Source organism: Candida pseudojiufengensis (genome assembly GCF_024610245.1).
Source record: "Candida pseudojiufengensis strain CBS 10847 chromosome Unknown scaffold6, whole genome shotgun sequence".
Taxonomy (NCBI): domain Eukaryota; kingdom Fungi; phylum Ascomycota; class Pichiomycetes; order Serinales; family Debaryomycetaceae; genus Lodderomyces; species Lodderomyces pseudojiufengensis.
Window position 1 is genome coordinate 355,436 of NW_026261522.1, and position 26,658 is coordinate 382,093.

The 26,658-nt window shown below is 28.2% G+C and overlaps 15 protein-coding genes across 15 annotated transcripts; 8 read left to right on the top strand and 7 right to left on the bottom strand. All coding sequences in view use genetic code 12, as the record gives it.

The window, feature by feature from the left end:
• Positions 1-472: 472 nt before the first annotated feature.
• Positions 473-3,037, top strand: CHO2 (phosphatidylethanolamine N-methyltransferase; the record flags this gene model as incomplete). Its single annotated transcript, XM_051757175.1, has 1 exon — positions 473-3,037. One exon carries the CDS (start codon positions 473-475, stop codon positions 3,035-3,037), a length of 2,565 nt encoding a protein of 854 aa, XP_051616984.1.
• Positions 3,038-3,114: 77 nt separating this feature from the next.
• KGF55_000247 (exosome non-catalytic core subunit) lies at positions 3,115-3,945 on the bottom strand (the record flags this gene model as incomplete). The annotated part of the gene is made up of 1 exon (XM_051757187.1): positions 3,115-3,945. The coding sequence occupies one exon, from the start codon at positions 3,943-3,945 to the stop codon at positions 3,115-3,117; it is 831 nt and encodes a 276-aa protein (XP_051616985.1).
• Positions 3,946-4,892: 947 nt separating this feature from the next.
• KGF55_000248 (uncharacterized protein) lies at positions 4,893-5,282 on the bottom strand (the record flags this gene model as incomplete). The annotated part of the gene is made up of 1 exon (XM_051757198.1): positions 4,893-5,282. One exon carries the CDS (start codon positions 5,280-5,282, stop codon positions 4,893-4,895), a length of 390 nt encoding a protein of 129 aa, XP_051616986.1.
• A 427-nt stretch (positions 5,283-5,709) lies between these two features.
• On the bottom strand, positions 5,710-7,428 carry KGF55_000249 (uncharacterized protein; the record flags this gene model as incomplete). The annotated part of the gene is made up of 1 exon (XM_051757209.1): positions 5,710-7,428. The coding sequence occupies one exon, from the start codon at positions 7,426-7,428 to the stop codon at positions 5,710-5,712; it is 1,719 nt and encodes a 572-aa protein (XP_051616987.1).
• An 852-nt stretch (positions 7,429-8,280) lies between these two features.
• ASG1 (Asg1p) lies at positions 8,281-11,046 on the bottom strand (the record flags this gene model as incomplete). Its single annotated transcript, XM_051757220.1, has 1 exon — positions 8,281-11,046. One exon carries the CDS (start codon positions 11,044-11,046, stop codon positions 8,281-8,283), a length of 2,766 nt encoding a protein of 921 aa, XP_051616988.1.
• A 623-nt stretch (positions 11,047-11,669) lies between these two features.
• Positions 11,670-12,824, bottom strand: ARC1 (Arc1p; the record flags this gene model as incomplete). The annotated part of the gene is made up of 1 exon (XM_051757231.1): positions 11,670-12,824. One exon carries the CDS (start codon positions 12,822-12,824, stop codon positions 11,670-11,672), a length of 1,155 nt encoding a protein of 384 aa, XP_051616989.1.
• A 656-nt stretch (positions 12,825-13,480) lies between these two features.
• HGT18 (Hgt18p) lies at positions 13,481-17,206 on the top strand (the record flags this gene model as incomplete). The annotated part of the gene is made up of 3 exons (XM_051757242.1): positions 13,481-13,555; positions 13,614-15,354; positions 15,771-17,206. 3 exons carry the CDS (start codon positions 13,481-13,483, stop codon positions 17,204-17,206), a joined length of 3,252 nt encoding a protein of 1,083 aa, XP_051616990.1.
• A 375-nt stretch (positions 17,207-17,581) lies between these two features.
• Positions 17,582-18,389, top strand: RPL28 (60S ribosomal protein uL15; the record flags this gene model as incomplete). Its single annotated transcript, XM_051757253.1, has 2 exons — positions 17,582-17,630; positions 17,989-18,389. 2 exons carry the CDS (start codon positions 17,582-17,584, stop codon positions 18,387-18,389), a joined length of 450 nt encoding a protein of 149 aa, XP_051616991.1.
• A 469-nt stretch (positions 18,390-18,858) lies between these two features.
• KGF55_000254 (5'-deoxynucleotidase) lies at positions 18,859-19,551 on the top strand (the record flags this gene model as incomplete). Its single annotated transcript, XM_051757264.1, has 1 exon — positions 18,859-19,551. The coding sequence occupies one exon, from the start codon at positions 18,859-18,861 to the stop codon at positions 19,549-19,551; it is 693 nt and encodes a 230-aa protein (XP_051616992.1).
• A 149-nt stretch (positions 19,552-19,700) lies between these two features.
• Positions 19,701-20,338, top strand: ERV1 (flavin-linked sulfhydryl oxidase; the record flags this gene model as incomplete). Its single annotated transcript, XM_051757275.1, has 2 exons — positions 19,701-19,816; positions 19,882-20,338. 2 exons carry the CDS (start codon positions 19,701-19,703, stop codon positions 20,336-20,338), a joined length of 573 nt encoding a protein of 190 aa, XP_051616993.1.
• Positions 20,339-20,485: 147 nt separating this feature from the next.
• Positions 20,486-20,992, top strand: KGF55_000256 (uncharacterized protein; the record flags this gene model as incomplete). Its single annotated transcript, XM_051757286.1, has 1 exon — positions 20,486-20,992. The coding sequence occupies one exon, from the start codon at positions 20,486-20,488 to the stop codon at positions 20,990-20,992; it is 507 nt and encodes a 168-aa protein (XP_051616994.1).
• Positions 20,993-22,266: 1,274 nt separating this feature from the next.
• RIB1 (GTP cyclohydrolase II) lies at positions 22,267-23,370 on the top strand (the record flags this gene model as incomplete). Its single annotated transcript, XM_051757298.1, has 1 exon — positions 22,267-23,370. The coding sequence occupies one exon, from the start codon at positions 22,267-22,269 to the stop codon at positions 23,368-23,370; it is 1,104 nt and encodes a 367-aa protein (XP_051616995.1).
• A 708-nt stretch (positions 23,371-24,078) lies between these two features.
• On the top strand, positions 24,079-25,260 carry KGF55_000258 (ribosome dissociation factor; the record flags this gene model as incomplete). Its single annotated transcript, XM_051757309.1, has 1 exon — positions 24,079-25,260. The coding sequence occupies one exon, from the start codon at positions 24,079-24,081 to the stop codon at positions 25,258-25,260; it is 1,182 nt and encodes a 393-aa protein (XP_051616996.1).
• Positions 25,261-25,286: 26 nt separating this feature from the next.
• On the bottom strand, positions 25,287-25,871 carry KGF55_000259 (uncharacterized protein; the record flags this gene model as incomplete). The annotated part of the gene is made up of 1 exon (XM_051757320.1): positions 25,287-25,871. One exon carries the CDS (start codon positions 25,869-25,871, stop codon positions 25,287-25,289), a length of 585 nt encoding a protein of 194 aa, XP_051616997.1.
• A 176-nt stretch (positions 25,872-26,047) lies between these two features.
• On the bottom strand, positions 26,048-26,551 carry MLC1 (Mlc1p; the record flags this gene model as incomplete). The annotated part of the gene is made up of 2 exons (XM_051757331.1): positions 26,048-26,476; positions 26,549-26,551. The coding sequence occupies 2 exons, from the start codon at positions 26,549-26,551 to the stop codon at positions 26,048-26,050; spliced, it is 432 nt and encodes a 143-aa protein (XP_051616998.1).
• Positions 26,552-26,658: the final 107 nt, after the last annotated feature.

The following is a 26,658-nucleotide window of genomic DNA, read 5'->3' on the forward strand; positions in this document are numbered from 1 at the left end:
ACAAAACTTTTTATTATTTAATTTTTCAATTTCGATTTACTTTGAAATTTTTTTACTAAATTTTTACAACCATTTTTATTTTTCAATTCAAGTTAAATCACTTTCTTTTTCTTTTGCAGTTTGATAGATTTTGCCATTCATTACTAGAAGTGATTCAAAGATTCAACAATTTGATCACAAGATTTTGATTTTGATTTTTTTTATCTTTTCAACCCCATATTTCAGTTTGCATAATTTTTTGTGGAATAATTTTTCACCACACGTCAATATCATTCATTCAACTGGAAAAATTACATATTTTTTAGTTCTTCTAGTGACTTGTCATATTCCAAAGTGTATTCATCTTATAGATCTTCAAATTAACTAATTTCAAAATTTCAAGAGAATTTCATAGTGAAAGAGATCTAAATTTCAAGGGAAAAAAATATCTTGAACTATGGCAACCACAGAAATTAAACATTCAACAACTCAAATGAGTGAAAAGAACAATCACAATGTTTCATTTAAAGATGATTTAACCACAAAAAGAGGCCCTAAAGGTATAACATTTTCGGGAGAAACTTTTATAGTTCCTGAAACTCATGATATGGTTAAAACATTATTCGATCCAACTATAAAAAAATCAAATTTAGAAATTTTAATATTAATTTGTTTATTTTCAAATTTAATAATTTTTGCAATACCACTGAATCAATTAAGAATTGGAATTTTCATTGGTTTATATATTTTTTGGAGATTATCTTATAATTTTGGAATTGGTTGGTTATTACAACAACAATCAATAAATAATAGATTAGTATTATGGGCTAAAAATTATAAATTATTTGACACACGTAATAAATCATTTTGGGCTATTTTTTTACAAAATGAATTAAAATCTCAAAGAGGTTCAAATTATGATATAAATGAATTACCTATAGAATTTAATACTTGGTTAATTTATAGAAAATTTGTTGATTTAATTTTAATGAGTGATTTTATAACTTTTATTTGTGTTGTTTATACATGTTCAATTGCTAACGCTAACGAATTTTCAAATACTTTAACAGTTTATTTAAGAGTTTTAACTGGATTGAGTTTAATTTTATTTAATTTATGGGTTAAAATAAATGCTCATAATACTATAAAAGATTATGCTTGGTATTGGGGAGATTTCTTTTTTAGACAAATTAATAATGAAGAATTAATATTTGATGGAGTTTTTGAAATGGTTCCTCATCCAATGTATTCAGTTGGTTATATTGGTTATTATGGATTTGCATTAATTGCAAAATCTTATATTGTATTAGCTATTGCAATATTTGGACATTTTTTACAAATGATTTTTTTACATTATATTGAAAATCCTCATATTGATAAAATTTATGGACCATCAAAAAATGAAATTAATTTAGTTAAAATTTTAAAATTAAAAGATTTAAAAAATTTTGATAATTTATCACCATTAGTTGGATTATATAATTTTAATATAATGAGAGCAAGTGATTTTTTAAATTTAGTTTTGGTGGTGACATATGGAATTATTATACCAATTTTATCAAAAAATTCTTATAAATCATTTTTTATATTAACTATTGCAACTAAATTATTAGAAAGTATTAGTATTAGTTTATTATTAATTTTACAAAGTTATTCAAAATTTTTTACAAAATGGTGTTTATCAAATGATATACCAGTTGAAAAATCTTTAAATAATTGGGCAATATTTTATAATACATTAATTAATTTAACTTATTCATCATTATTTGGTTTAAATTTTATAAATTTTTTACAAGGTTCAATTGAAAATTTTTATAAAGATTTATTTTATCTTAGATTATTTTTAGGTTCATTATTAATTATTACTCAAATTTGGATAAATTCATCAATTATTGATCTGATTGGTTATTTTGGTTGGTTTTATGGTGATTTTTTTATCCCCAAATCTAAAAGTTTTACAAATCATTTAACAAAAGCTGGTGTATATCGTTATTTAAATAATCCTGAACAAATATTTGGAGTTTGTGGAGTTATGGGAGTTTTTATAATTTTCCCAAATTATGAAAATTTAATATTATGTTTATTATGGGTTTTAAATAATTTTACTCGTATAAATTTTATTGAAAAATGGCATATGATTAGAGTTTATGGAGAAAATGAAGTTAATCAAGATTCAGGAGTTACAAAAACTTTTAAAAAACATTTAATTCCAGATGTTATTCAAAGAAGAATAAGTAATGATGAACCAACGTCATTATCAAATAGAAGAAAAAGTTTTGGAGGACAAAATCTTGCAGATTCATTTGATAATTTTATTAGAGATTTAAAAAATTCTAAAACAAAATTATCACAACAAAAATTAATTGAATTATCTCAAAATTTATCATTTGCAAATTCTGAATATAAATTAATTCTTGAAGGATTAGAACAAGATGATTTAAAAAAATCAAAATATACATTTATTGGAAATCCAATTATTGTAAAATGGCAATCACCTTCTTCAACTCATTCTTCAAAAGATTGGATTGGATTATATAAAATTTCACAAACTTCATATTCAAGAAATAAAACTATATTATCATCTGCTGGTAGATGGACAAATTGTAAAGATTCAAATGGTTCATTTATATTTGAAAAAGAAAAATTATTTTGGGAAGAAGGAGTTTATGAATTTAGATATCATTTAGATAGTAAACATGATGTTGCTTATATATCAGAACCTTTTGAAATTAAAAGTAATAAGTTGGTAGTTCCAATAACAGATTCAGAAACAGAAGAATTTGCAAATCAATTAAAATTAAATATATTTGATAAATTATTAGATATTGATTCAATTACAACTTCAATTCAATCTATAGCAACACAATCAGAAAATGTTTTAAAAGTTTATAATTTATTAAGTTCTTTAATTTTTCAATCTACAGGTATTTCAATAAATTCAAAAATTTTTATAAATAATGATAAAATTACAATAAATGATGTTTCAAAAAAATTAATTGATATAAATAAAGTACTTAATGAATTATCATATGATTTTACTGTTAAAAAAAATGAATAAATAATAGATAGAATAGAGTTTGTAAATAGATAAAACAATAAAAAGATGATTAGATTTATACTGTATGCTCTTCATTATTATTCATTATCATAACTATTTATTAAATATGAATTTAAATTTGATCTTATAATTTTAGAATTTTTACAACATTCATCAATTAGTAATTCCATATTTTTTTCATTTATATCTAAATTATTATTTTCAAACCAACATCCAATAATTTCATTATTTTTTAAATTTAAAAAACTAATTAATGCTAATATTCCATCATTGTTATCACTCAATATATTTTCTCCTTTTAGAACCTCACCTTTTGAATTCAATTTTATAATTGAACTTGAAATAATATCTTTAATTTCTATCCCAGTATCTATTATAGCTAAACTTGTACATATTAAAATCCAATTAATTAACCATAATAATCCAGAAATACCTTTAACATTAGAATCAATTGATATAATACTTATTTGAAAATCAATAGTTGATTTTGGATAATTTTTCAATAATATTGTAGACAATATACAATTTTCAATAAATGAACTTATTTTATGTTCAATAATACTCATTCCAATAGTTGGTTTTTCATTTATACCACCACCACCAGAGAAATTAAAAATTTCAGATAATGGTTGTGGTACATTATTTAAAAATTTAGTTTCTATACTTATTGATGCTTTATCTAAAAATGAACCTCTTATTGGTCTTGGACCAAATATTGATACTTCTATTATTGTTGAACCTATTTCAAGATATGATGAACCATTTGAATTTTTAATTAATGAATTTTTCAAAAAAAATTTAGGAAGTTCATTGGAATTATTTGGTTGTGATGATGATGATTCTGTATTTTGTGGTACATTCGGTATTATTGTATTTGACGGGCCTAGTATTCTTCGTCTATCACTCATTTTTTATGTAGATAATATAGTTGATAATCTCAAATCTGATGAGATTATCTTTTTGTATTATTTCGATGTAAATATAATTGTCTCGTGGAAGAACTACCAATTCTTGCATCCATCTGGAGAACCAAATGTTCTACCTATGATCATCTTTAACCCATTAACTACAGACTTAATCAAAAATGTTCTAATACAAATGACATACGAAATTCCATTCGAAATCTACAAATTTGTTTTAAAGTGTATTTGGGTGACTTAAAAATTTTATTTGATGAAAAATTTTCTCAGGACTCGAACTGCCAAAACTTGGATTTGTTAACCAGATATGTTCCAACACAAATATCATATAAAATTTTATTTCACACCTACAGGATCAAATTATAGAGAAATTTATGAACTTTAAAGAAATCTAAGAGAAATTTCCAAAAATGCTGAATTACACAACGAATTAACAATGGCAATAGAGATTCGAAGTTGTAAGTTGAAAGAATTTAACCAAGATAATCAATATAATGCTAAAATAGTATTTTTTATGCTTAGACAATTTGAATTGAAATATATCTCTGACTCTTTTTCAAGATTCGACTGCCATAACAGTTGCAGTTCTCACATAAGCTGACTTTGAAATCAGACTCTTTTATTCTTTCCCCTGCAACTCATGTACCATTTCAAATTAGAGAAGAGCAGAATGCAAAACGGAGCCAAAATAAAGATCAATAGTTGGATGCAAAAGGATATAGAGACATTAAATATTCCAGTAGTATGCTCGAACCCCATTTAAATTGTGCAAAATGTCTCGTGATTCATGGTAAATTTAGCCTAACTATTTATTACCCAATTAACAATTATTTGCAACAAGTCGAAATACTTGGTAAAACAATTTGTATTAACTATACACGAATTGTGAAAATGTTGGAAGATCGAAATATAGACATAAAAATTTCTTCCACATGCTAAGCATCAAGCAAAGTAGCATATTCATCACTACTGTCATCAAATGAATATTTTTTATCCTCTTTACTCAAAGAGTATTGTTTTTGCTTTTGTAATTGAATTCTTCTCTGTAATAATCTTTTGTAATGTTTTCGACATAATCTAGCGCAATAATAACCTCTATATCTTTCTCTATCTTCTAAACAAGTAATTTCAATTGGTTTTGGAGCTTGAGGATTTTTCATATAATATGTAAAATAAGTAAATAATAATTCACATCTTAATTTCATTTTTTCATCTAATTCTAAATTGAAAGAATTGGTATTTAATTCATTTGTTTTTCCTTCACTTAATTGATTTAAAAATTCAAAGTAAATCATGTGTTGTTTGAGTTTAGATTTCAACGACATTATTGTAATTAAACTTGGTAAAGTTCTGTGTAGATTGTTGTTTGGAGGATTAGGGAAATTACGATATTTGATATTTTTCTTATATGGTATTTTTTTCTCCAATTGTCTAATTAGACATAACAAACAAGTAAGATTTATAGATGAAACTATAGTAACATTTAGAGAAGAGTTAATTCAGAAAATTAATTTGAGCATACTCAAGAAGAGATTATTCAATTCAATCCAACTGCAGCTACTTTGAATAATAATATGCATCTGGATGCAATAATTGTTCTTGTTTCAAAGTTTGTTGCACAAAATCATACATTTAATTTGGTTGCAAAATTATTTAAAAAAAATCTTATTCTCACATGAACATAAGATCAAATGTCTCTTCAATTAAATTTTCTATATATATTATCTAAGTCTATCAATATAAATAATGTATCTATTCTCTAGAACAGTCTCTACCAAATAATCCAACTTTCAACCAATCTAAACAAATCAAAATTTGATTTTTAACAGAAAGACACATATAAACATAAGCAGATCTCCAAAACAAAAAGGTTAAATTACCACCAGTTGAAACATTTGACCAAGAACCCCAAGCCAAATCAGCAACTGCTTTTTCACTACCAATATAAGCTAAAGAACCTTGATAATTATAAACAAATTGAGGTAAATTACCTTCCATTCTATCACATCTTTGAATTGCAAATTCTGAAGGATTTGATTCATGAGATAATTTATATCTCATACTTGCAACTTTTTGTAATTTTTCAAAATAAGTAGCTAAATATTCACCTTGTTGATAAGCAACTTGAGCTGTTGGAGGATATTTTGTAAAAGTACAATCACCTAAAGCAAAAATATTATTAGAACCTTTTAATTTTAATTGATTATCAACTAATAAACCTCTTTTTGCATCTTTTTGAGCAGGAATTTTATCCATTATTATATGTGTAAAATCTCTTGTTGCATTACCAGTTGCCCAAATTAACATACCATATGGTACAACTTCAGTCAATTGATTATTTTTATGGAAAACCGTAACATATTTATCATCAACTGTTGTAATTCTTGCACTTGTAACTAAATTAATATTTGTATCCTTAAAAACTTGATTTGTATATTCAACTAATTTGGGGTTAAAAGTATGTAAAACTTTTGGTTGTGATTCAACTAAAGTAACTCTTAAATCTTTTGCAACTTCTGGTGCCCATTTTTTTAAATCTTGATCAATATAATCTTGAATTTCTCCTGCTGCTTCAACACCTGTAGGACCCCCACCACATACAATAACATGTAATAATCTTTTACGTTCTTTATCATTTTCAGGTAACATATTTGCTGCTTCAACCAAATCAATTAAAGTCTTTTTAATTCTTGCAGAATCACCAATTTCTTTAACAAATGTAGAATGTTCTGCAACACCAGGTAATCCAAAAGTTGAAGGTTGAGCACCAATTGAAACAACTAAATAATCATAACTTATATTAGCAATAATATGATCTAAACTATGTTCTTCATGTTTTTTTGGATGACTTGATGATGAACTATCTTTAGAATGACCAGAATAAACAGTCGTTGATTGTTGAACTTTTAAAGTATTATTTTCAGGATCAATATCAATTGCTTCAGCTTCTAAATAAACAACTTGACCTTTACATCTTCTTGTAATAGATCTAACTGGTTCCATAATAGATTTCATATCAACAGTTCCTGTTGGAACACTTGGTAATAAAGGAGTAAATAAAAAATAATTTCTTGGTGAAACAACAATAACATTATATAAAGTTGTATCTAAACCTTTTAAAAATGGCATTGCTCCCCAACCTGATCCTAATATTACTAAAGTTTTCTTTTTTTCACCATTTGGAAAAGTAGCAGATTGTGGAATTTGAGCAACTGGATGAGTTTCTTCATAAACTTTATAAGCTACAAATCCAATAAATCCTGTAACTCCTAATAATGCAGCTCCAAAACTATATTTTATTATTCTTATAAAAAGTGATTTTTGCTTTTTTGGACCGTTTAAATTTAAGTTTGAAGTTGAATAATTGTATTTAAATTGTTTATTGAATATATTTTTAGTAATGATATTATTGTTGTTATGAAATACATTTCTTGGAGATATAAGTCTTCTTGTTGTAAGTCTACCGAACATAATGTACGGGTATGTATGTTTTTTTCAATCTATGATGATGTTTTAATAAATGAAATTTATTTTTGATCTTGCTTAATTTTTTAATTTATTACCGAGATCTGAATTTTGTTCTTTACTTTGGTCTTAATGGGTATTTTTTTTTTTTTACTCAAAAGATGATTAGTATTCTTTTACACAAGATCCACTTTTTTTACTAGATGTTCGAAATTCAACTAATGAAAGATGTTTTGACTTTTATATTAATAATGAATTTTCGGTATATAAACTGTGTAGATCATTTTATGAAAAATATATCGGTATATAATATTATAAATTTTAATAAGTAGCAATTTAACCTATAAAAATTAAACTTTTAGATTTTAAGACCAAAACGAAAAAAGAGTTGAAAAAAGAAATTAAGTGACATATTTTACGGGAATAAAAATATAGTGTACATTATTATGTTACATTCGTAATCTTTCTCGGAACTTTCTGCTTAGAAATGATTACTTAGCTTAATTTTATACGAGGGAAAATTTAGGGTTTATTATACATTTTGATTCATAAAGGAGATAAAACAACTCCGATAAATGAAGTAATAAAATTAATGTTTTGTGTGTCAGATTATTTTATTTTGTATTTGCTAGTTCATCGAAGATGATTAGTTTGAGCACAAAATTGGATTTAGACTTTGTATCTCCTAGATCTCGTATAATGAGATCATGAAGCACAATGTATAGGTTAAACGTGATAGATCTTGCAACAAGACGGAGAGTGCACAATCAAGATGGCAATCTATAGAGCATCAATCAATTTCCATTTCTTCGTATTTCATTAATTATTCATCTCATTTATAATACATTATATCACTATTTAAAAAGGTGGTGAATAATCAAATTGATTAGTTGTAAATTCATTATTCAAAGAATTGAAGATTTCATCAAAATTAATTAAATCTTCACTATTTGTTGGTACATTAGTTTTATTGGAATTATCATAATTACTCGTATTTTGATTATTCAAGTTATATTGATCTGGTTGTGGTTGTAAATTAGCATTATTATTATAAATATTTTGAATTTCATTTGGTAATTGTTGAGTTTGTAAAGCTGGTTGTTGAAAATCTTGTTGTTGTTGAGGTAGTGGCTGTTGTTGTTGTTGATTATTACCATTATTTTTCAACATATAAGGTGGTAGAATTTTACCAAATATTTGAGCATCTAATTTATCAAATACACCAGGCATATAATTAGCTGTTAAATCTGCTCCAACTTTACTTCCAACTTCTTGATTTTCTTCTTCTTTTATTATTGATAATTTCGCAATGTTTGTAATTTCAGGTGGTATATCAGAAGTTGATTGAAATCTCACTATATTGGAATTACTAAATAATTGACCTAAATCTTCTTTTTTAGTAGTTTGAGAATAATGATTGTTATCGTCAAAATTTTTGAATGTATCTTTAACATCATCATTCATAAAAGAAGACGAGATTGCCACTTGTTGCTGTTGTTGTTGCTCTTGAGGTTGTTGCTGTAGTTGTTGTTGATCTTCTTGTTTTTGATTTGAATGTGGACTTGATTGATTAGATCTAGGACTCTTCTGAATTGAATTTGGGCTTTTTTGATTTCCACTTTTCTTTAAAGATCTTGAAGCAGTTCTTCTATTAAGTTGATCAAATAATGTATTCAAAATATTATAAATTCTCAATGAACTATTTGAAGAATTTTTCAAACAATCCAAAACTTTTTTACCAATTTCTATATCTTTTCTTATCACATCTATGTTTAAATCATCATCAAATAATACACCTGCAGCGTTGATTCCTAACCCATTATTATTATAATTTGCAAAATGATAATAATATATTAAACAAGCAATACTGAAAAAAGTTGTATACATTGAGAACCAATAAGTACCAATTAATAATTTTTGATCAATCATCTTATTCGCTAGTTTCACAACCATTCTTGCTATTTTAATACAATTTCTACCTCTAATTAATGATCTTGGATCACTTGAATTTCCATTCATTGAGTCACTAATAAAATGAATAAAAGGTCTATATACCATAATTTGACAATTCAAAAATGCTAAATGAAGGTAACAATTTGCTAAAATATATTTCTTTGGAACGTCAATTTTTTCAGAATTAGGATTTGTTGGTTGTAATTCTGGTGGTAAATTATTCAACCATTGTTTTAATTCAACTTCCAATTCAGTGACCTTTGCATGGATTTTATCTGATGAATAATTATTTGAAGATGATATTAATTCATCGTTAACATCATTCACTTTAACCGGATATAATTTTTTTAAAATATGTGATAATATTAACATCAATTTAGTATGATGATTAGCACAACCAGCAGAACTTAATTTTCCTTCTTGTTTTTCAAATAAATAACCTTGTCTTGTTATATTCTCATCATCTAATTCGACAGGTAATTCTTGATCAAATTCATCTTCTGTTAAAGATCTCGGTAAACCTAATAATGAATTAATATATATGTCCATCTTATATATTGTGAAAAATAATCTTTTTCTAGTATCAATTTCAATAGGATCTAATTTTTTTTTGGAACTTTGGAAAATTGACAAATTTCGATGTAAACCTTCTTTCAAGGCACTTCTTAAAGCAATTCCAATATAAGAATAACATGTTGATAATCTAGCTGAACATTGTAAATACATAATCATCATAATAATAGTTTGAATAGAATTTATATCTCCAACATTACTAATATCAATCAATTTTCTTGCCTCTAGAAAATATTTAAACCCATCATCTTCTAAATTTTCATTATATCTTGATGTTTCATATGGAGTTTTACTAAATAAACAACCACAAGCTAAACTTGAATATAAAAATGGTAAAAATTTATGTTGTCTATCACCATATTGAGATGGATCCATCGAATATAGTAAATCAATTTCTTCTATTAACGAAGGTCTATGATAAAATCGAAATAAAACACAAGCTTTGTACCATGTTGTGTAGATCAATTGTAAAGCTTCTTCTTTACTAGGTAATAATAATTTAATTTCACTTGGTGATGCAGGCATAGTCAGATCTTCGGATGTTGAGCCTGTTGAAGATTGTCGAGGAGTTGGTATAATGGTATCCTTTTCCAACATAAGATCAGATACTTCATTCATAGTTTGTGGTAAAATACTTGGTTTTTGCTCAACATAATTAACAGCTTTTTGAAATCTTTCTAAATCAAATTTCAAATTTTGATCGAAACAATTGAATTGTAATTTCGGTAGTAATGTACTAATTATTTGTTGAGCTATTATCAAATTTTTGGTTGGGAATGTATCAACTGAAATCCCATTGGGAGCATTAGAAGAAGATGATGACGTTTGATTAATTCCTTGTTGATCATATAACAATCCATTGGCAGCTGCTTGAGCAGCTGCAACTTGTAATGCAGCTAAACTAGGTTGTGATGGTTTGGGAATTCCTGTATTTTTTTTGTTCCTAATATTTGGTTCATCATATGTACATCTGAATGAATAAACTGTGCAATGAATACATGGTTGTCTTCCATCACATTTGACCTTTTTTGACCTACATAGATCACAAGCCCTTGCAACTCTACGACGTTTTGGTTCTGTGGAAGGTTTTTTGATCATTTTTAATGATTAAAAATTATGACTATAATATCAAGAATAATTCAATCTTTAGATTTGTGATTGTTGTTCTATGAACAGTTTGAACAGTATTTCAATTGTCGAGTATCTTCATAAAACCTTATTAAACAAGAAATAATGTAAGTTAACCCTGTTTATTAAAGGATAAAATATAAAATATGAAATTAGAATTTGATAACTCAAAAACGGTTCATTAGTATGACTATGTTGCTACCACCTGGTATTTTTTTTGTTCGCAAGAATGGTCCAATCCGCTATTGTCACTTACAAATAAAATAAAACCCTGTTTTAAAGATATACACAGTAGCATTTAAGCTTATGTCTGAAATCTTAAGCTAAAAATTGTTCATTAAACTTATGAGAAGAAACATGTTATGAGAAATGATTCAATAAATTCGAGCTTTATGCAACATACTTATTACTCAATGATTCAGGATCTAATTTGCACGCACTCCACAGTATTAAAATGATTTTAGTTTGACCCGTTTTGTGTCATGTTTCACATATATCGTGAAATTGAACCCTGTGTATTCTACACGTTTAAATCGAACATTCATTTATTCATTAAATCTTTAGACATAATAACCTTCCTATGACAATAATATCTAGTTTACTTTAGCACCAACAATAGTAGAATTTTTACATTTTTCTCCTTTTTCATTAACTAAATAAACCGGTTCCTTACCTTCAGCAGTATATGTTATTTCGAAATTATCAGTGGTTGAAAATTTCGGTTGAACTGCTTCCCAAATTTTCTTTTTTGGGTTTAATTGTTTTTCTGGTACACCTTTATAAGTTTCAAAAAAGATTTTATCACCAGCTTTTGAATTTGGTGGAGGATTAACAAATTCAACTTTTCCTTCTTCGGAAGCACATAACACCATCGCACTTGATTTTACTCCTCTCATGGTTACTGGTTTTAAATTAGCAACAACTACAACATATCTTTGTTGCATTTCTTCAATTGGGATAAAATTAACTAATCCTGAACAAACAGTTCTTGGACCTTCTTCATCTCCCATGTGTATAGTTGACATGTATAATGAATCAGCATCTGGATGTCTGACAGCTTTTTCAATAAATCCTACTCTCAAATCTATCATTGTTGGTGTTGGTGGAGCAGCTGATGCAGCTTTTTCTTGTTGTTTTTGTTTTTCCTTTTCAGCATTAATTTTAGCTTTTGCCGCCTTTTTAGCTTCTTTAGCTTCCATTCTTGCTTTTTTTTCTTCTTCACTCAACTCCGTAAAAGGTTTTTCGTTATTATTTGATTTCTTGTCTGCTTTCCCATTTTCTTTTGATTCTACTTTTTTATCTGATTTCTCGGTAGCTGAAGCAGTTGCTGTAGGAGTAGGTTTTTTCTTTTCTTTGACTTCTCTTGGGATTTCAACATCATGATCTATCTTAAGCGGATCAGGTACATTCACCAAGGTATTTTGTATGAGATCAATCCATCTTAATACATGTCTGTACTTAGCTAAATTATCTTTACTGGATGTTAAAGTTGATGTTTGTGGAAATAATTTCTCAAAAACAAGTAAGTCACTCTTTGATGGCACCGATCCGACCAAAAAGGTTTTGTTCCTTAACGAATCATTAATTTTTGAAATTGTATGTTTTTCATCTAATCTGTCTGATAAAGTTTCGAATTGAGATGCTAATGCATTTTGTTCCTTATTCAATTCAGGAAATTTGATTGAACTCAATTTCGATGGAATGTCAGTAATTGATAATTTTGAGAAGTTTGAGATAAAATCAGCCATTATAAATTTGAAAACTGACTGTTTTGGTGAAATGTATTTAAATATTATTGAAGTTATTTTGAACTATTGATTAATTATCATTTTAATATCAGACATTGAAAAGAATTTTTCGTTTTTTCTCTCATACAAATTGATTTAAATACTGCACGACTTTACATATAAGTGATTTTGCAGCCATTGAAAAGTAAAAGGTTGTGACGTTTGTTGAGGATAGAGTACTTTCAATCCTTTTCTAGCTATGGGAAATAGAGAAACATGTTGTATTTAAACCAGATTACAAGTTCATAGAAACAAAAACATATTTCTTTCATTTATTACTGGAATTAATGCAATTTTACTGCCAAAATAATAAGATTCACATCGAATTTTTCATACCAATTAATGTTATCAGACAAAAGAAAAGGAAAAAACAAGTGACAGAAACTAGTAAAAGCCAGTGAGTTGTTTTTGAGTTACACAATTTGACTATTGAATGGACTTGATGGAGGTGGTTAAAAGCCGGTTGGTAGCATTAATTACTAATATATTTTGGTCATTAATATGTTTGTGTTTCAAGTTCACCAATATTTTAGCATAACGAAATTAAAACCTACAGCACAAGATCTTCATAAAATACAACTACATCTCCAATGATAGTATAGGGTATATTCTTATCAATGAATGAGGAACAGGAACAAAAACCAATAAAAGCTGAGAATAACTCGGATAATGGGGTTGATATAACAAAACCAGTATGTACCGCTGCTTATCAGAAACACCATGATTTGATACTAACTATTTGTACTACAGAAACGGAAGAAAACGTCAAGAGCGTGCAATCATTGTCATAAGGCTCATATGACATGTGATTCAGGAAGACCATGTAAAAGATGTGTTCAACGAGGATTAGATGAAACTTGTGAAGATGCACCTAGAAAACGTAAAAAATATTTGGATGATGTACCAAATTCAAGTTTGGCTGCAAAAGTAATCAATGGTTCATCTCAAATAAACAATCTAAATGGTCATGAACTACATCACGCACAATCTTTAGAGTCTACATTAACAAATCAACATCAACAATATAATAATTTATATAATTATTCACCTCAACCTCAAATGCGACAGTCAAACGAACGAATGCAACAACTGCCAACAAATATACAACAAAATAACACAATTATAAATCCACAACCTATTCCTTTTCAAAATGGACCTTCGTCAAATCAATTGCCATTTCCACAAAGTCAACAATCTCTCGGTCAAACAAACACGAATGAACCTCCTAAAATTCCAAACCATGTAACGTATCAAGCTACGATGTTTCAGCACAGTGCAACTGCTCCCGACATTACGCAATCAAACTCTTCCTACTATTATTTAAATTCAAATAATCAAGTACCCACTCAACAAGTTCAAAACACAGAGTACCAAATTCAAAATCAGAAGCAATTCCAGTTACCACAGCATGACCCACAGTTACAACGACCTCCGTTAAATCCCAATTCACCATCATCGTACATACAAAGTCAAAGAAAGACTAAGTTCATGTCAACAGCCGCAGATTTAGAGTATGCGACACTATCCAATATTCTCCAAGATAATCTTGGTGGTCATCATACCACATCAAATGAAGGTACACCCAATTCACACAATTTTTCACCAAATCTATCACCTCATAATCATCCTTCTACCTCGCTAAGTAAAATCACTTCAAGGGATACACAAGATCAACCTTCAATTGACTATAACTTGGACATACCACCAATCGATTCATTTAATTCCAAAGAAGCTAGACATCACAGTCTTTACGATAATTCAAAATATCCGAAATGTGATGAATCAATTAATCAATATTTCATTGGTAAAACAGACTCCGATAGCATTACAACATTTCCTGATATAATCACAGCTTTAGAGGTGATGAAAAACAATGACTATACCGTTTATGAAGAAAGAAACTCGAAACTGAACTTATCATTTTCAGTCGGAATCCTGCATGAAGATAACCGTTCAAGTATTAGTAAAGATGATTCATTATATAAAGAGCCTGAAGAAATTTATGCGAAAGTAAACAAACCATTTTCATATACTCCTGGATATCATTCACTAATAGCTTATCTACGTAAAAGATTCTCAAAACCAATGTTGGTCAAAATGGCTGAATCAATGGCGTCTTATCGTCCCTCATTTATAGCATGTACAAACTCATTGAAAGAGCATGATTTGATTTTCATGGAACAATGCTTTCAAAGAACTTTATTGACTTATGATAATTTCATTAAGATTAGCGGTACGCCGACAATTGTTTGGAGAAGAACAGGAGAGATTGCATATGTTGGTGATGAATTTTGTATATTAACTGGCTGGAATAAGGAAGAACTAGTGGGTAACGGTAAGCGTAAATTCATTGTTGAGTTGTTAGATGACAAATCAGTTGTGGAATATTTTCAGGTTTTTTCAAGAATTGCATTTGGTGATTTTTTAGGTGCTACTATAACCGAATGTACTTTATTGACACCAAAAGTAGATGTTAAAATAAGAACTGGTTGTATGTGGACATTGAAAAGAGATGTATTTGGCATACCAATGATGATTGTCGGAAATTTTTTGCCTATCATATAATCTTAAAAAATTTGTAATGTGATCCTGTGTATTCATATTTATTCAATTCTTCAGTTTAAAGTAAAAGTTAAATTACATGTTATTATAGTTTATAATTCGTTTCAACTCAGTTCGTTGCCATAGACTTATTTTTAACTTCTTAGATCTCGTATTTGTAGACAAATCCGGAGTTGTCTTAATCGGGTTTTTGTGTTAATATCCTCCCCGTATTTTTGTACTGAAACAATTCTTATCAAATCGAACATTTAATCCATCACAGTTATAGCAATAATAGTCATACAATGGCATCAGATTCCTCACACAGGTCTCATACTCATGCAAAACTAACATCTAGCTTACTAGTCTCGGTTTCAATCATATGTCTTGGTTCATTACAATTTGGTTATCATATGGCAGAATTAAATTCTCCTGAATTAGTACTAACATGTAAGAAATCTCAACCTGGTTCAGGACCGTATGAAGATTCATTCTTCGGGCAACGAGGATTTAAAAAATGTTTACCAATGACACCAGACCAAATTGGATTAGTTACCTCAATTTTTTCCATAGGTGGATTAATTGGATCATTTTATGTTGGGTTCTTAGCTGATAAGTATGGTCGAAAAATGACTGGATACCTCCATTGTGCAATGTACATTTTGGGGTCAATGATAAATGGTCTAAGTAATACTTACATCAGTTTGTTAATTGGAAGATTTGTATGTGGTTTAGGTGCTGGATCAGCATTAGTAATTACATCATTATATATTAATGAAGTTTCGCCAATAAATTCAAAAGGATTATTAGGATCAATGAATCAAGTTAGTATTAACGTTGGAATTTTATTCACTCAATTGTTATCTTTGAAATGGTCTAATGATAATGATTGGAGATGGTTATTGATTACCGGTGGTGTTATAGCAACTTTGAATATTATAATATTGGCTGTTTTCGTTCATGAATCTCCCATGTGGTTGGCAAATCAAGGAAATGATGATCAAGCATTTTTTGTATTACATAAATTTAGAGGTGGTAATTACTCATTAGTAACAGAAGAAGTGAGTAGCTGGAAAAACAACGGCTCAGATGAAAATGAAATATTTTTAGAAGATGGTGATTTAGGTGAGGCTGATCAAGATCAGCAGGAACAACAAATTCAACAGGAGCAAAAAAATTCAATATCTGTAAAAGAATACATCACTTCTCCAGAATATAGACCTTCATTAATAGCTTCAACTGGTATTTTAATTTTACAACAATTTGATGGTATCAATTCTATCATCTTTTACGGTGTTTCAGTGTTAGTTTCAATATTCCCAAAGCATTCAATTATAGTGAACTGTTTAATTTCATTGGTCAACGTTGTTATTACTTTTGGTTCAGCAACAGTCGTTGATAAATTAGGTAGAAAACCGTTGTTGCTAACTTCTGTTTCATTTTTAAGTTTAGCTACAACATTCATGGGATTTGGAATAATAACAAAAAGTTCAATTTTATCAATATTAGGGACATTTACATTCATTACTTTTTTTGCAATTGGATTAGGTCCAATACCATTTTTGTTAGTTGGAGAAGTTACTCAACCCAATGCAAAAGCATCTGCTCAAAGTTTTGGTACAAGCTTGAACTGGATAGCTACTTTTATTGTTGGGTATTTGTTTCCAATTTTACTTCACTCTATTGGGGGTTCAGTTTATTTTATTTTTACTGCAATGTGTTTGTTCAGTGTTTGGTTTATTTCAAAGTATATACCTGAAACAAAAGGTAAAACGTCATATAAAGAAGTATGGAATAAATAAGAATAGTTTGAATTATGTGAGATATTATCATCTAAAACTAATGAGACCGACCTAAGGTTTTCACCTACTTCTCTGTAGTAATTTCTAAAACAAATGAAGCATATTTAATTTCAGTTTCTTGTTAGGGCTATAGACCTACCATCTATGTATATTACTGCGTGTATACTGTTACAAAGATTGACCTTTGTACTATATTTTTGCTCACACACAAAAGAGAGACACAAAATAGATTTCATAATTGGTAGCATATAGCTCTTAACCATGGTAAATTACATACTACAAGTTTTTGGTACTAACAGAGATTTAGTATTATTATTGAAATTTTTTTTAGAAATTTTTCATTAGAATCTAATCAAACATCATCCACACACAACAATGCCTACTAGATTAACTAAAACCAGAAAACACAGAGGACATGTTTCTGGTATGTAAACTTAAAGACAGAGATCAAAAGAATGTGTTTTTGAGCGGGGGATTAAAGCTAGAACTAGTCAAATAAGAAGGGGGAAAGTTAACAGACAAACTATGATTCGATTATAAATTCATTATCATCCAGAAAAGATCCAAAAGTCAACAACATTGAATTAAGAAGAAGTTTCTTCCAATTTTAATTTGAACCACGAAATACCTTCAAAAACTTTCCCAATATTATGACCCATCATTCAAAGCAACAACCACGTTATGTCCATATTACATTTGGTTTTTAAATAACATGAAAGATACCCCAAACCGAAACACATTGCTCAAAATTTACAATTAATAATACTAACTTCGTTTTTTAGCCGGTAAAGGTAGAGTTGGTAAACACAGAAAAAATCCCGGTGGTAGAGGTAAAGCTGGTGGTCAACATCATCATAGAACAAATTTAGATAAATTTCATCCAGGTTACTTTGGTAAAGTTGGTATGAGATATTTCCACAAACAACAAAATCACTTTTGGAGACCAGAAATTAACTTAGATAAATTATGGACTTTAATTGAATCAGATAAAAAAGATGAATATTTACAATCATCATCAAAATCAGCTGCCCCAGTCATTGATACTTTAGCTCACGGATACGGTAAAGTATTGGGTAAAGGTAGATTACCAGAAGTTCCAGTTATTGTTAAAGCTAGATTTGTATCAAAATTAGCTGAAGAAAAAATTAGAGCTGTTGGTGGTGTTGTTGAATTAATTGCTTAATCATGTTTGTATACTTTTTAATGAAATAACTTTAAAATATTCGTAATTCATCGAGTCAAGTAGAGATGTGGTTAGTAAAGCATATATCGAGAGTGCTGTAATAACGAATAATCTCTAATTTTCAGGTCCTGTATATAAAACCCTCATTCTAATTTATTTGTTTACTTTCTGTCAATTTTGGTTGTAATGAAGTTATCAGTTTGAACGAACCCAAATTATGAATAGTTTTAACTTTAAATCGACAAACCTCTTTCATCTGCGTAACTAACTAAGTTCTCAATTGATGATCATTACAACTTTCCGTCAAATTATAGAAAGTTCTAGAGACCTTGTACTTTGCATAAAATTATAATCTCAAATGCGTATAGCACCAAAGAATTCATATAAATTAATTACTTCTGTTTTTCAAAACTACACAGTCAAAAATAACTTAAAAATAAAGAGATCATTCACCACTTCACAATACAGAATGACATCAATTAAAGATCTAAGTGAAAACAAATGGAAACCACAAGATGCAATTCCTCAAAATATAAAAGATTTACTTACAACAGAATCCAAATCATCTAAGTCATCAAATCATCTTCTTGCATTTCTCAACATTATATCGTCATTAAAATTTCAGAAAAGAACAGGATGGATGGATCATGGTATACCTAAATTTGATACGGAATCAATTGCTGATCATATGTATAGAATGTCTATTTTATCAATGATTGTACCACCTTCTACAGTTAACAAAGATAAATGTGTGAAAATAGCTATTATTCATGATATAGCTGAATGTTTAGTAGGTGATATAACTCCATTTGCTGGAATTTCTAAGTCTGAAAAGCATCGTAGAGAAAAAGAAACAATAGAATATTTACAACAAATAATAAAACCTTATAATTCTGAATTTGCAACCGAAATGTATGAATTATGGACTGATTATGAAGAAATAAGAACTATTGAAGCTAGATATGTGAAAGATATAGATAAATTTGAAATGATACAAACAGCTTATGATTATGAATTAAGATTTGGAATAACTTATGATTTGAATCAATTTTATACTGCTAGAGAAGCCATTAAGACCAAGGAAGTTGGTGAATTATGTGATGATGTACTTGAAAAAAGAAACAAATTAGTTGAAAAACTAAAACATAATGAAACTAGTTGAATAGGTTTGGTATTGTAGTATAGAATAATATTTAATTTAATAATAATGCATTGTATCTTATTAAGTGGTAAACACCGCTAAAGCGATTTCAATTTTTCAAAAAAAAACCGATCTTTTTCTATACTTTACAATTTAATCAATTTGCCTTTATGCCATCACAAGTATCCACTGAATCTCAGGCAGTAGCGGACGATGAAAAAGCAAGGAAAATTCCTGAATACGGAGTATCAGGAAGAAGAATAGTTTATGATAAAGATGGTAAACCGTATGTTTTTATATAGTTTGAACTTACTAATCAAATTAGAACTATAACTAACTTAAATGAAATAGATGTCGAACATGTAACACACTACTAGATTTTCAATTTGCAACAGGTAAACCATCTAGCAAAACTTCAATCTCAACAACCACTACAAAATCTAATACAAATCCTAATTTAAAGTACCCAAAAGAAGAACCACCAGATGTCACACAATTAGGTAAATCTTCATGGACATTGTTACATTTGATAGCAGCTACATACCCAGAAGCACCAACAACAAAACAACAACAAGATATGAAACAATTCATAAATTTATTTTCTGGAATATATCCTTGTTGGTATTGTGGTGAAGATTTTCAAAATTATATACAAAAGAATGAAATACAAGTTAAAAATCAAAATGAATTTGGGACATGGTTATGTAATGCTCATAATGATGTCAATAAGAAATTGGGTAAACCTGAATTTAATTGTAATTTTTGGAAACAAAGATGGAAAGATGGTTGGGGTAATGATAATAATTAGATAATACTTGTAAATAGAACTTTAAAGTCATGTAAATATTAGACACTCAAAATTTACGTCACATACTTCTTCAGATTATTAGCCTAATAAATCCGTAATCTCAATTGAGCAACCATTGCTTATAGACTTCATATCATTACACTTGATATGTTTAGTAGAAACTTATCAAGATCAATTCAAAGATCATCAATTTATAATTCAAAAAGACAATTCTCATTAACAGATTGGTTTAAATCATGGCAAAATGCAGCTCAAACTCAAAGATTAATATATCCACCATCACCAACTCAATTTACAACAAATAATAGAATTATAGATGTATGGGTAGATCAAAAACAAGATTTATATAATTATATAAATGTTAAACCACCATTATTATTAAATTTTACAACTGCTACACCAGAAAATAATAAAATAACTCAAGAATTATTTGATTTATTAGTTGATAAATCGAAATATCCTGGTAAGGAACCAGTTTATTTAGTTAATATTTTAGCTGATTCTCAAGGAGGAAGAGAATTAATGTTGGAATATGTTGTTAATAAAATTCCAACTATTGTAGTGTTAAAACATCAATTATTTGTAGGTAGCTATAGTCCTAATGTGAAAAACTTTCATGAACAAGATTTGATAGATTTTTTGAAAGATATATGATTTATACGGATCTTATGTTTCACACGGCGTGTCGAGAACTTTTTAAATTTCGATAATTTGTTAAATAATATTAAGAAGTGAACAATACCATGGTTTATTGTATGTAAACAGTCAATTTAATTGAAGAATGTTATTTATTAAAATCCTTAGTTGTTGAACAGTTAATTCATTAGTGAGTGTTTCAATTGTCAGACTTGTCAAGAATTTCAGATACATTGTTTCATAATCGATCAATTCGTTATTTTCGACTCCTTCAACATTTTTTGAAAATATTTCAGCCAGAATTTCTCGATGAAGCATTTACTCAGACTCGTATAAGAATTACCGTGTTTGATATACTTTGACACACCTCTATTTGTTTCGTATCTAATTATAGAAAAATTGGTTACTCTAATCCAACATATATTAAGTAAAAAGTAAATCGAAAAAAAAATAGTCTTTGGATAAATCATTTCTTATTAAAACAAACACTCTTGAAGTACGCATGCTATGTATTAACTGAATTTACAATTTGATTTTAAAATTCTAAACCAATGTCAGTCATTTATTTCGATCAACTGATTTTCGGATTTTAAGATTTTATAGATAATTAAGTAGTTGCAAAATCGGTGACACAAAGTTAGACTATTTCCATATACAAAGCTTAGTAAGAAAGATTTCGAGCAGTAATTGACCGAATTTGTTCGAACACAACTGGTTAGAACATAACACGATCTATTAGTCACAGTGTGAGAATCAACTCAGTTATTTTTAGTAAGGGCATGAGGTTTTGCTCAAGTTACATTCAATAAGTAATTTTGACATTATTAATAATTTTTAGTAATAAGCTGACATAGAAATTTGTAAGTAGGAAAAAAGAATAGTACGAGAGTTTCATAGAGACTGAAAAAAAAATTAAATTGTGGTGGGGGAAATGACTATTACTAATTTATAATACAAGAAGAGAACCAGTTCAACTAATACTTCAACAACACCAATACTTATAAAGGAAAGTCGTTAGTATTACCAAGGAAGAAAAGTAGATACTAGGAATTGCTGTTTGACCGGAGAGTACAATTTGTTAGCATAACTCATAATTAAATCCTAAATCCGTTAACTTTTATACATCAAATACTTCGAAAATTACAAGTTCCACCAAAATAAATCATCATTCTTCATATCACCATTCATTAGACCAACAACCAGATCAAAAACAACAACAACACCAACAACATTGTTGTATAAAAAATTCTCAAATCTTTTTGAAATCAAAGTATATAAATTTTCTTCAAATAATGTCATTATTACAACATCCTCAACCATCAAATAGAACATCAAATCTACAACAAAATAATCATCATAATCATAATCATAATAATCAAAATGGAAGTAGTCTACCTAAACATTTTATACCGGATGTGACGAAAATACCAATGGTAACTCCAAGACCGTCTAGCTCAACATTACCATTACAATCTACAAAACAAATTGGTACTCCACAACCACCACCAATAATAACTCAAGATATGAGAAATCAAACCAATTTACCAGATAGTTTACCTCAAGTTAAATGTATTGCTAGAGCTCGTATACCAACTACTCAAGGTCCTGATATTTTTTTACATCTTTATGAAAATAATATTGATAATAAAGAACATTTAGCCATAGTATTTGGTGAAGATATACGAAGTAGATCATTATTTAAACAACAACCAGGAGATACACAACAAGATAGAATGACAAGAGGTGCATATATAGGAAAATTAACTCCAGGGAGACATATTGCTGATTCTTTCATTGATTCAAGAGGTATTGAACATAAACTTAATTTTGATCAGAATGGAAATTTAATTGTTGATAAAAATACATATACTTTACCTTCATTAGTAAGAATACATTCAGAATGTTATACAGGAGAAACAGCATGGAGTGCAAGATGTGATTGTGGAGAACAATTTGATCAAGCTGGGAAAATAATGGGAGAACAAGGTCATGGATGTATGGTTTATTTAAGACAAGAAGGTCGTGGTATTGGTTTAGGAGAAAAATTAAAAGCTTATAATTTACAAGATTTGGGTGCTGATACTGTTGAAGCTAATTTAATATTAAGACATCCAGCAGATGCAAGAAATTTTTCATTAGCTACTGCTATATTATTAGATTTGGGATTAGTAGAGATTAAACTTTTAACTAATAATCCAGATAAAATTATAGCAGTTGAAGGTAAATATCAAGAAATAAAAGTTATTGAAAGAATACCTATGATTCCTTTAAGTTGGAGTGTTGAAGGTAGAACTAATGGTAATGGTATAAAAAGTAAAGAAATTGATGGTTATTTAAGTACAAAAATTGAAAGAATGGGTCATTTATTGGAAAAGCCTATAAAAATTAATAATTAAGAAAAGTTTTATTAACGGTGACGGAAAAATAAGTTCAAAGGTCTAACCTGGTGCATATATAAAAGATTTTGATAGACAAATAAAGATTAATTTATTCCTTCAAATTCGTCTTGAGTGTAGACTGATGTCAGTGCGATCATACATTAGTCTTGTTGGCTCATTTTATTTAGATAACTTGAGAATCTAGTTTTTGCTTTACTTGGTGTCCTCGTGTCACTATATTACGTTTGGTGTCTTCTTTGGTGAGCAGAGGTGCTGTTTTTAATAGTTCAATATATAGTTCAGTCAAAGTAACTATCATACCTCTAGACCAAAAACGGCACTTATGTTCACCCACGGTTACATCACCATAATGAGATAGCATCGCAGACAAGAAAGGCAACAAGCAAGCAAATTGAAGTTGGTTAATGTAGTAGTAATTGTGATGAAGTTGTATTAATTTTGACTGCAACAACATGGTTTTTTGATCAATTTCTTGAATGACCTACTCATCCATTCCTAAATGTACCATTGATGTAAATATTTTCTTGTAAGCTGATTCATGTCACTTGATTGTATTCTTGATGTTAGTCAGTTGATTACTGTTATAAATGATGTCACTGGCTAAAGATTTAGTAGCAAATTATGATACAAAAAGAAAAGATGCAAATATGATTCTAAACAATTTCAATTATGACCTATTATTTTTAAACCAAACCCATACCTCAAATGCAAGTGAAAAACAAAGTGAAACTCAAAGATAAGAATGTTGCAGTAACCTTAATTCCTGAAGATTCAGAAGATTTATGGTACTTATTCAACTTAATTAAAAAGGGAGATACAGTTCAATTATTAACTCATCGAAATGTTAAAAAGGGTAATCAAAATCAAATAACAAAAGGTAAATCCAAAATGGAGAAAATTTTATTAAAATTAAGATTAGTTGTTGAAGATATTGATTATATTGCTAGTGATTTGACAATGCGTATAAATGGGAAATCTTTATTACAACAAGAATATGTACCTTTAAATAGTTATCATACTGCAGAAATTGAAATAAATAAAGAAGTAAGTATAGTGAAATCAAGTTGGGATGAATATGATATGACTTTATTAGATGAACTTTGTTCAATTGAGAAAAAAGCAGATATTGGAGCAGTAATTTTTCAAGAAGGTGTAGCTCATTTATGTTATGTAACTGATCAAATGACTGTATTACAATCAAAAATTGAAAAATCAATACCGAGAAAGAATAAAGATTATGGAACGAAAGATCTAGATAAAGCAATGACTTCATTTTATAATATGATTATTCAAGGTATAATACGTCATTTTGATTTTAATAAATTAAAAGTTGTAATATTAGCATCTCCTGGATTTTTAGCTAAAACATTATATGAAAAATTAATTCAAGAATGTATTGCAATGCAAAATTCATCTACTAAAGAATCTAAGATTTTCCAATCAATATTAAATAATAAAAATAAAATACTAGTGACTCATTCATCTACTGGATATTTACAAGGGTTAGAAGAAATACTAAATGATAAACAACTGTCTAAAAAATTAGCAGATACAAAATTTTTAGAAGAAAGTGAAGCATTAACAAAGTTTCAAAAAGCATTAAATGATGACGATGATAGAGCATGGTATGGTAAAGAAGAAATTATAAAAGCATTAAATATGGATGCAGTAAGATATCTAATGATATCTGATGAACTTTTCAGATCAGATGATATAGAAACAAGAAGAGAGTATATTAATTTGGTTGAACAAGCTAAGCGAATGAATGCAAAAGTTTACATATTTTCAAGTTTACACGAACTGGGGATTCAATTAAATCAATTAACTGGTATAGCGGCGTTACTAAAATATCCAGTTCCTGACTTAGATGAATCAGATGAAGAATAATCTTTTAGAAACATTCAATTATTTATTTATTTATTTACATGAAACCTTCTTTTATATTCCAGTATATACCAAACATTCCCGTTCCTAGCATTAATTAATAGATCTTGTATTATACCCAACACAACCCCACTTAAAGTTCCTCCTATTATTATTTTTCTACTTTGTATATAACTCAATTGTTTATATCTTGTATATATGGTAGAACCTAAAGCAGCAGCAGCTGTAGTATTTAAAAAATCAATTTGTCCTCTTGCTAAATCTAAACCATATTCTAATAAAAAGAAACAACCAACTATTGAACTAAATTTTAAACCAGTTTTAAAAGCTTGTGTGGTTCCACCAACAATTAATTCATAATTTTTTCTTTTATGATAAAAATACCAACCACCTTTTGTACGTGGTAATCTATGACCATTTTCAACTAAATATCTATTTGATGTTTTTTGAATTCCATCATAAAAACCTGCAAATATTCCTATTAATCCGGAGGTAGTTGCTAATGCCTCTATTCTATCTTTGGGAAACAAATGAAACCTTTGATTATTCCGTAGTAGATCATCTAATTGAGATTGTTGTAATAGACTTTGAGGTAGTGAGGATTGATTTGACATTTAAGTGATGTAATTAAGTGCTCAGACATGTTTCATAGTGAAAATTAATTTTTAGTGCGAGAGCGATAGAGAGATTTCACGAACAGTTCGAGTATAACTTTGATTAAGATTTGCAAAGATTAATTAAAATAGGTCCCTTAAATCATTATACCATATAAACTAGCCAGCCAATAAATCTATTGATCCAAAATAGATTTAACAAATTCAACATAATCAACATTACCATCAGATGTAACATTTACTCCCTTTAATAATTCGTCAACTTCAGAATCACTTAATTTTTCACCAATTGAAGTTAAAATATATCTTAATTCACCAACACCAATATAACCTGTTTGTTCTTTATCAAATACTTGGAATCCCTTGATATAATCTTCTGGATTACCTAAAGGTTTAAATCCATCAGGACGATTTATAATTTCTTGATATTGATCAAAATTAAATTCTGATCCTTTTATTGATGATTGTAATTCAGATATTTCTGCTAAAGTTGGATTTTGTCCTATAGCTCTTAAAAGATCTCCTAAATGTTCTACTGGAATTTTACCTGTTCCCTTTTTATCAAAAAGTGCAAATGCATCTCTATATGTTTTTGTATTTTGTGACTAAATTGATGATACATATGTTAGTATACATTTCAAATAAGTACAGCTCGTAATTAAGAAATTATAACATACCATCGTTAAGTAATTTGAATGGTTGGTATTGATAGTGATTTCAATTAATCCTTAAATCAAGTTCCGAATAAAAATGTAAACAAAAAAAATAAATCAAAACACGTAAAAAT